Source organism: Protomyctophum parallelum, assembly GCF_964188405.1.
Source record: "Protomyctophum parallelum genome assembly, chromosome: 11".
NCBI lineage: Eukaryota > Metazoa > Chordata > Actinopteri > Myctophiformes > Myctophidae > Protomyctophum > Protomyctophum parallelum.
In genome coordinates, this window is record NC_139707.1 from 39,866,398 (window position 1) to 39,876,586 (window position 10,189).

At 45.7% G+C, this 10,189-nt stretch overlaps 1 protein-coding gene across 4 annotated transcripts in view; it reads right to left on the reverse strand.

The window, feature by feature from the left end:
• ppp2r3b (protein phosphatase 2, regulatory subunit B'', beta) overlaps nucleotides 1-10,189 on the reverse strand; it is a 29,380-nt gene that overhangs the window by 14,486 nt on the left and 4,705 nt on the right. For 3 of the 4 annotated variants that reach the window (XM_083776135.1, XM_083776134.1, XM_083776133.1), the window contains exons 2-3: nucleotides 1,139-1,324; nucleotides 619-722 (exon numbers count right to left, since the gene is read on the reverse strand). In XM_083776135.1, the coding sequence (XP_083632261.1) occupies nucleotides 619-722; nucleotides 1,139-1,324 (290 nt within the window). Of the gene's footprint in view, nucleotides 1-618; nucleotides 723-1,138; nucleotides 1,325-5,129; nucleotides 5,589-10,189 lie in introns of those variants that run through there. The other variant, XM_083776136.1, reaches the window with a different exon arrangement.

A 10,189-nucleotide genomic window follows, 5' to 3' on the forward strand; every position in this document is an offset into this window, starting at 1 on the left:
GGGGAAAGATGGTGGGTGGGTGGGGAGGACTGGGAAAGGAGTTGTGGGAGAAAATGTAAAAAAAAAAAAAAAAGAAAATAGTCTCTTTCTGTGAAAATTGCATATGATGTCATACTCTTTGCATAAAATTTACTTAAGGGGAATGATGCTAAAATAATGCAAGTCTCTGCCATGGCTTCTCGTCTCACTGGGTCACGAGCTTGTATAAAAAGGCCAGGTGCGGGGCTCCCACATTATTACAACAGCATGACTGACTATCTCATACAACAAGCATACAGTGCAGAACCCATTGAACACTTGCACAGGCCTTCACTATACTAGCCCAGTGGTATTCTCTTTGTCAGAAAGAGACATTGAATTGACTATTTTACGCATGTACAGTATTATGCACAGAAGTGCTTCCTTTGAGGCTGCTGGTGGACTTCCATTAAGTGATTTCTTTTTTTCTTTCCTTTTGTTACAAATAAAGAATTGGTCATAATGGAAGATAACTGACTGTACAGTGTCTTCAGATCACCATTGAGCTGCTGCCATTGTGTGTGTGTGTGTGTGTGTGTGTGTGTGTGTGTATGTGTGTCCCCGTGGTGCACTGGGGCATGAGAGAAGCCATTGTCTTACTTTCTCCACATGGCCACAAACTTGTGAACGGACACTGAGCTCGATCTGTCGCCTCCAGCCGAGAAGAACAATGGGACCTTCCAGTAGAGAGGACACTCGCAGGCCTGTGGAGAGACGTGGAGAGGAGAGAATGGAAGATGTGTACAAGAGAGAAGAAAACAAAATGTTTGTAGATGAACACACACACACGGCACGCACGCATAATCTCTTTCTTTCAATACAGCAGTACGAGAAAAGGCAGAACAATGACACAGTATCCCATGGTTGATAAGTGCTGCATCGTTTCATTCAAAATCTTCCCAGAGGAAAACGCTTGCTGTCATTTCTCTGTAAGTGCAGGTTCCCCTCAGGTCATGGCTTTGCATTCCTCAGGGGGGGGGACGACGACCAGCCATAATATTTTCCATGGGGTTAAAAGCAGCAAACATTTTATAAAGTCAGAAGGGGCTAATGGCGCTAATGAAAATAATTTGCCGGGTGGCGGTGGCAGCCCCCCGCGCGCTACAAATCACATTCTCACCTTGGCAACCTGCCCCATGTCCTCAATGGTGGCCCTTTCATTGGGGAATTGGGAAAATATTTTCTCGATCTTGGAAATGAGGCTGTCGGTGTTGAGGTTGGCTTTGGGCCTGCCACGCGGGAAGTAGAACTTTGGAATGCTTTCACTCAGTGCTGTGGTGACGGGCTCCTCCGGCTTCACCTGGGCCTGAGAGAGAGAGAGAGGGGTGGGAGGGGGTCATGACAGAAACAAACAGTGTTAGCTACTGATACTAGCAAATGCTAACACTTCACATCCACAAACACATCCATGTGCTAAAATTGGCGTTAGCTAGCCCTAGTAAACACTCATAACCCACACGCAGCTAACCCCCACCACCGCTCCATTAGGGAAGAGTTATGATTGCTAGGCAAATCATTTCCCCCACCACTCCTGCCCATTAACCATTTATCCGTAATGGCTTTCAATTAGGACGTGTCAACTGACATTGGCAGGTACAGAATGGACCATTTACGATTCTTTTGGCCCCCTGATAGACTGACACACAGCCCTGTTTCTGACGAATGAATGGCATTATTCAGCAAATCGTGTCAATGAAGAGCCGAGGAAAAGATAGGCTCCTATATTGCTGGAGAGTAGAGGGAGCTTGTGGTGAGAGTGCAGTGTAAAAAATAAAATAAATCACACTTGTGTGAAGTGAAGGGCGGCTTCTATCGTGACATCGCAGGAGGCATGATGATTTTTGGTGGGGCATGATGGTTTTTGGGGGCTTGCTGATTTTTGGGGGAGCATGAATATGACAAACATTAAAAGTCCATAGACTTGGCTGTCACATGACCTCATGTCTGAAAGCCAATATGGGTCTATTTGTACACCCCCCAGTTAATAAATGAACAGTAACACTGAGGGTTTTACTGTATAGGTAGGCAATAGAATACCAAACAGCACCCCAAAATACACAATGAATCAGGAATTTTTAGCTTACAGACAGTTTATTTATAGAGCACCTTTCACAGACAATTACAGTCACAAAGTGCTTTAGTCAATAGTCAATAAAACAAGTCAAGAACTAAATCACTAATAAAGTAAGACAAAATAGAAAAAGTAGAGTAAAATAAAGCAATCAACATTTAACCAGAGTGGGAGCTCATTCCATAGCCTAGGGGCAAAACCTGCAAAGGCTCGATCGCCTTTGGTTATTAGTTTTGTCTGAGGAACAACCAGCAAAGCCTGTGATGTGGATCTCATTGACCTTCTGGACAGTGAGCTACAGTAGTGAGTCGTGACTATAGTCTAGATTATGCAACAGAGAAGGCGTTCTCAACTTTCACACGTGAAAACTGAAAAGGGTTCCTACACAGCGGTCATGAAAGCCATAACCTTAAACCTAACCCCCGACATTGAGGTAAGTGGGGAAACCGGGGACAGAATTCGGGGCCAGGGACAAAGCCAGGGATGACCCCGGCGACCATGATCAAACAAACAGGGTGGAGTAAAGCTTGTGGACAGACAGAGAGACGGCACAGTTTGGCCTTCATCTCGGGAAGAGGAATGTGTGTGTGATCCAGTGAGAGGAGAGATAACAAATCGTCTAGATAACCACATTGTCCATGTCCATGACAAGAATGGACATGCATGCATCAGAGTGAGAATGAGCGGAGCCACCATGGCTGGGTTTAAATGACAGGCCTGATTGCAGGCAAACAGCAGTTGCTCATGACAGCTTTGCCGATAGATGAAAGGCGGGCCATGTGCTTTGTGCAATGTACATGTTTGAGTTTGTACTGTAGAGTAGACAGAAGGTACAGTAGGAGTTAAGGGCTCATACATGGATCCAACGGACCAGCTCAGTTTCTTCCTCAGCTCCCTGTCTATGTGCATCTCAATCCCAACTAACTCCTATGAATGTCATTCCTAAGTGTTCCTTGGTAACTTAAAACCTTGAGTATGCCAGTGCTTGTGCACAGCTGTGATTGTGTGTGTGTGTGTGTGTGTGTGTGTGCTTGCGTCCCCAAAGCAGACTCCAACCGGGATGCAAAGTGACAGCTTTGCCTACAAGGGCTTCGAGTGTGCAAAGCATGCCACTAAAAGTTCCACAACCACCAACACTGGAACCAATCTTTCCTTTTCAATGGTTAACAACTATGACATCATGCAGTAACATTAAGCCCAGGGCCTAACCTGTCATGATCAATTTAGTTCCATACCAGTTTGATTCACGTAGACCTGCTAAGCATAGCAAACATACTGTTAGGAGATCCAATGGCACAGCCTCCACTCTTTGTGAGCCAAGAGGCACTACTAAGTTCCAGCTACAGGCTTTTCATATTTTCACGCTCGCGCGCACACAAACATAAAACATATTCAAATCCCAAATGCATGCATGTGTGGTGGTGATGTCTCACATTATTAGCTACTATTTGCTACGCAAAACCAGGTCAAACCCTAGTATGTCTGGACCGTGTATGAACTGCTGTAGGGGGCTATTAATTTGAAACAACGGATACAGGAACAAGCAGTGTTTATAGGACTGGGCACACTACTGCTGTCCAGCCAAAAACATCTTGGCTGCTGCCTTCTTCTAGCTCATGCCCAAAGGCTATTTACATGATTAAAGAATATGTGCACTGGATCGTTCTCTGTGCCTTAAGTTTAATAACCCACATAAACAAACACTTTCACAGGCCACTGCTAGGAGATAAAAATGGCATCCGCTGGGAGCCACTCAAACCTATCCAGTTATCGCCTATTGTTAGATCTGATAAACACACATCTTCATGCCGGCGGACTGCATCTCACTGGCTAAATGAAGATCGAATCTGTAATTCTAGGTTATTAAGACAACAACACCCCATGTAGGGGGCTATATCCATCCATGTCTTCTATCTGGCGGGTATTCGGGTAACCTTGTATGGTGTGCAGTGCACGCGTGTTTGTCCATGTTGATTATTTGGAAAAGTTGTGTGGCGTTCTGCTCAGTGAAATGCACCGGATGATAAACGCAGCTGATCCACAGCCCTCCACTGTCCTGTGTGTGTGTGTATGTGTGTAGGGGGGTGTCAGCCATGGCTATAAAAGGACATAGACATCTACTGCTGCTCAGCATGCAGTGCCCCCCACCCCCCCCTCCTAATGCTAACCACTAGCAGAGCCCCCCTAAGCACAGCTGCTAATCCCTGTGATATTCCACACATTCACTATGATGCAGTCAGGCGGTCAAACACAAACATAGTTGTCAAGGACACAACTTTCTTTGATAAACTATAGCTAAACTAAAAAAATAAATAAATCACACTCAAGTGAACTTCCACATGACGTCACTGCGCCTTAAAGCAAAATGTTGAAAGTCCATAGCCTTGGCTGCCACAAGTGTGATTGTTTTTCTGAAAGCCAGACGTTACAAAAAGTAAGTCATCTTTTTCTGTGAGGCAAAACCCAATGAGACCCCCAAAGAAAAGTAAATGAATAATACAATTTTCAAGTGGATGGTGACATCCATAGTGTGAATCTGAGCTATTCAAAGGCTGGTGTATTTGGACTTGGTAGGTAAGGCTGCTAAGTTTATCCACTCACTAACAGCTACTTTGGCAGGTAGCCAAACAGTGAAAGTGGCTGGAGAATTTTGAGACTAACCACCTGTCACTAGGAAGACAAAACATAACACAATTATGCGCGCGCAGCCGCGCACACACACACACACACACACACACACACACACACACACACACACACACACACACACACACACACACACACACACACACACACACACACACACACACACACACACACACACACACACACACACACACACACACACACACACACACACACACACACACACACAGTGTAACTGAGTAACTGGTACACATTATGTCAAAGCATAAATATCCGCAGCATCCTGTACTACTATAAGAGAAGAGACCATGTACTAGTCACCAGTGTGACCAGCCGCAATCAAGTCTGTCCACATTAATGGACTGTGGGACACACTATCATAATGTACACCTGCCTGCTGTCCTTGCTGGAAGGCTTTGAGCCTCTTCTTGAAGCGCGAGGGCAGGACAAAGTCACAGCCGCGTGCCAACAGGGCCAACTCCTTCCTCAGGTCAGGGTCCTGACGCAGGGACAACTCCTTCATCCTCATCCTCAACCAGCACGGGGCGCGCGTGCGCCCACACAATCTTTTTAGTTTGGTTTTTTTTATCCTCCCAGCTGTACAACAAAAGCAGACGGTTGTAGCTGTAAGTTCTGCAATAGTATATTCGCAGTGAGTTGCAGCGGGAACAGCAGCAGCAGCAGTCGTCCTGTCTATAAGCTGCGTCCCTCTATTTGTCCTCTGTCAGAATGAGACTCTTAATGCAAGGTTGCAGCTGCTACCGTGTGTCTCTCTATCTCGACCCTCTCAGTCCAGATCTGGCTGTGCAATCTTAGCTCTGCCTGTTGTCCTGTCCACTGCACATGAACACACACGCATACACACACACACACACTGCTCGGGGTCAGGAGGGAGCCCTAGCCTCAAAGCTACTGGGGAGAGATAAGAAAGAGAGGGTGTGTGTGTGTGTGTGAGAGTATCCACACACACAAGGCGGGGGGGGGCGTGTGTGTGGTGAATCTGCCCTTTCCAGTTTGCATTCCTCAGCTCTCATAGAGAAGGTTATGTAAAGATTCAGACCTGTTGTTGCGGCTTGCGGCGGCCGCAGATCCCACTGAAGGGGGCACAGCTGAACACCGAGATGACACAGCGCTTGCACTTGCTCGCCAGCTTCCCTCGAAGAAACGGCTCCCACATTACCAAAGCGCTTCAAAGTGAAAACTCCGGTCCGGCTTCTCGTCGACCCAGCAAGCTCTTCCCCTCTCTCCTCGGGACAGCACGATCAGCTGACATGGTTCAACAACAATCCAAGCTGTTCTTCTCCTTTCATAAGTTATTCCGGGTAATAAGCCCATTGGAAACGGTGGATGTGCTGGAGTAAAACTGAAACTACTCCCATCCTGGTCTTACAAATCTAACAAAAATGAGTAGACGTCACTGAGATGCTGAACCAAATGGAATTCATAATAGCATTCTAGGCCGTCGTAGAAATGTAGAATGGTCAAGAGGTGCACGCACATCCACGAATTTCAACGGGTGAAGGATCCAAAAAAATGACTGAGGAAGGAGAGAGGAGATCCACACACCGTTTTAAAAAGCTCCCAAATTTGTATTGACCAATTTTCCATTCTGCGTCATAGAAATGTACTCATGTGTACTATTCCCGTGTGTTTTTTCCTGTTGGTAAAAGCAAAGCTGACAAGAGCGGAAGCCTAAATCATCGCACAGCATAAGCAAACAACTGTAAATCTACAGTACAGTTCCAATCTCATGTTGGGATGCAGAACAGTATGCATTTCCTTTTGTTTTGTTCGCAAAGCTTGGGGTCGTCTTATCACAGTTGACGGGCCGGAGTCGGCAGTATGTGTCAAATTCAAAAGATTTATGGCTGAACCAGCCAGTGCCTATTAAAGCAACAAAAAAAAACAGATCTGTAAAAACAAAGATGGATATCTCTTAGTCGACATACAAACATCTGCTTCACTCCTGTCCTGGACTGACAGCAATTACATCAATTCTACATAAACGTGCTGATCTAACTTGGTTGCTGGCGCTGGGAAGAGGAGGTCCTGACTGAACGCCTATAGGCCCATGGGGAAAGACCTGTACTGGAACATCCATTGTTCTTCTCCAAGTGCATCTAATTATGAAGAAAAGGAATGCATACACGGCGTGTTAGTTTTATGTGTAAAAAATGTACACACAGAATTGAGGTTATATGCAAATGTGACCCGTGTGCCTGCGTACGTGCAATGTTTATGTACAGTATGGCACTACAGAGGCAGTGCGTTGCTACCTTCGCTGTCGGCTGTACGTGTACGAGTGTAAACATGTGGTGGGTGTGAAGAGAAAAGCACACCCGGACTTAAATGATAAGTATTTTTAGACGACGGGGATCAACAGAGTCCACATTCTTCCGCTGGTTTTAGCCCAAACCCAGTTCCTGTTATCCCCCCCATGGCAGGATACTGCACATGCTTGATAAGCTACATTTGTGACGTTCCATTTTTTTCACACCATCTGCCTTTTGTTGTCCAACAGCCCTCAAAGCAGCACCACCACCAACACCCTTCAGTCCGTGTTTGTGTTAGACTAAAAAGCATGTTCCATGAAAATAGCAAGGTGTCATCACACGATAACACTAATGATGTGCTGGTTTACATAATAACTCTGTGTATTCAAACACTGGTGCACATCATATGAGCTGTGTTGTGGAGTGTAGACTGTGAACTGGAGATCATTGTGGAAGAGGGCAACCGACCGACCGACCAACACACACACACAGAACAGAACCGCACAGGCGCACACACAGGTAAGGTTCTGATTTTCAGACCAACAACTCCTCCTAGGAAGAGGATCATGGTACTATGAATCATGTGCCCTTAAAACAAAACAAAACAAAAAATCACACTGGACAAACTCCAACAAGCATCACGCTCACAGTCACAATTAAGTTGTTGTCTGTGATTTGTTTGTCATTCACTGGTCAGACTCATTGTTGGCAGGCAATATCCAAACAACAGCATGCCAAGAGGCCACTATCAATCTACGTAGATGTACAGGCCTGACTCCAAAGCATTCACTATAAAAGTAACAAGAAAGATATGACATTTGAGTGTGTGATCTCGCAACGTGTCTAAGCCAAACAACACTCCAAATCTGATTTGAGTGCAGCCATGTGTCCCCACCATGTGTCAGTTTATTACATAACTGATGAGATTATGAAATTGACTGTCTGGTTTTTGGTGACCGGCAGCACATCTAGATGTAATTTCTCCAGCAGCCAGACCCAGAGAGCCATTTACAGAAACCCCCCGTTTACAGAGAATAAAGGAAGAGAACAGAGGTACAGATTCTATCCAGCTTGCCTCTAGCATGATTGAGTAGCATCAACATGGAAGGGAAGACAAGGTGTTCCTTTAACCCATTTTGACCTGAGATCAGATTCTAAAAATGTCTTCTAAATCCTGACAGTTTTCAAAAGTAGCAGACCTACAAGCTCGTAGCGCGCCACTCGGTGGCGCGCTATGAGCTTGTAGATCTGCTATTTTTCAATAGCTAAATTATAACATAATGCTAACACCAAAATGGGTTAAGAGAGGATATCATACTGGAGACATATCACACAGTATAGCTAGCAAATAGTACAGTCCAGATAGACAGCTAAAGCTGAAAGATATACACTATAGTCCAGATAGACAGCTAAAGCAGAGAGATATACATTATAGAAGGGTGGGAGAAACCCAACACAAGTTGTCCCCCATCCGTGGCTTTTCCAGAGTATTGAAGCATACTGGTGAACAAGAGCAACAAAGAGGCATGCAAGAGTTGAGCTCTTTGCCAGATGACCTCCGTGTCGTTGACCGCTCCATATTGCCCCACGTGTCAGATATTGAGTTGAAATGATGCCGCTGCAGTGTATCGGGTCACCGCCGACACAGAGTGACATAGACGGCCTCGGTTACATTTTATAGTCTTTGAAATGCTTCTACTCTGCCACAACCCAGAGCATCCCGACAGGGGGCCAATCACTATAGTGAGGCGGAAGGTGACGTTGGCAGAGCGCACCACCAGGAGGCGCTCTCGCCAGTGGTGTCATGCTCGTATAGAATACAGTACCACAGCGTGGTACAAAAAGATAATAACGCGCAGGTACGGAACGGTGCACGCGGCTAGAACACGTCCCCAATCGCCATGACAGAAGCGTAAGCATCTGTTGGGGAGCCCAGTCAAGGGGCTGCTGCGGAGGTGAGGAAAAAGAATCGTCTCCTCCGACAACATAAGATACATTGGCTGCCCATTTTCACAAAGCTACAAAAGCTACCGACGCAACTCGTGCATATTAAATGGTCCATGTGTGACCTGTTAAGTACTGTAGGCTAGTCTGTATAGGCACATGGGCTACTATGTGTTGACAAGTCGGAACCAGTAGATTATCAACACAGTATTATGATGCTAGTAACAAGTTAACAACAGTAACAATTAACACACTCTATACCAGCCTTTCTGGTAGAGTGTGTCGTTACTGTTTTATGGTCGTTTGAATTAATTCATTTGTCATGAGTCATTTGTCGTGCGTGCACGTGACGTCATTAAAATGCTGTGGTATCGCAAAAAGAACCTAAAAATAAATCACCATTAAGGGCCTTGCAAACGTGAAGCAGGAACGCAGGCGCTGTTGCCTGGATCAACACAGGTCTTCTCCAGGTCTGTTGAAGGGGGGCGCAACAAATTAACAATGCAAGCGTAAAAAAAAAGCTAAACAGAATCCAGGTCTGGTGAGTCGTTACGAGCGTGTGCAGGTAATGAGCACGCGCTCACGTAAATACGCTTGCGTTGTCGCACCGCGACTTCTCCGAGCAAGAAACGCAGGTTTCATTGAAAATGAACTATAGGCGTGTTTTCTCGCTGCCTGTTTGCAAGGCCCTTTACGCCACTGGAGTGGAGGACAAAACTGATTACTGTATGAAGGACAAGCAAGCACCACCCAGTAATGGACTGCTGGACCAGTGGAAAGCACTGGAGGGGTCTCACTCTCAACTATTAAGAATAAGAGACTATGCAGGCAGTCTGACAGTGCTTGGAGAGAGACAGAGAGCTGGTAAACAAACAACAAGGGCACACTGGAACAATACTGAAATCCAGAGATAGCTCTGTCGCAATCCTTCCCAATCTGATGTCTGAGACAGGGATTTGGAACACATTTGGAACACATTTGGAACTCAGGCCAAAAATAGTGTCTACTTAACTGGTAACATCGTGGATTTGGAGAAAAGGCCAGTGAGTAGTACAACAATGATGTGAGCAAATCAGCTGACCATGCAAGATCATAGACGCCCAACACGGGTACCGTGACGTTGGCTATAAAATAGTAAAATGTGTCCAGGGTCGAAAACATAAGTCTCCGGCCTTTGGCCGTACAGACAGACTGGTGGAGGCAACAATAGTATATCGTCAACAAGTAAGCATTGAGA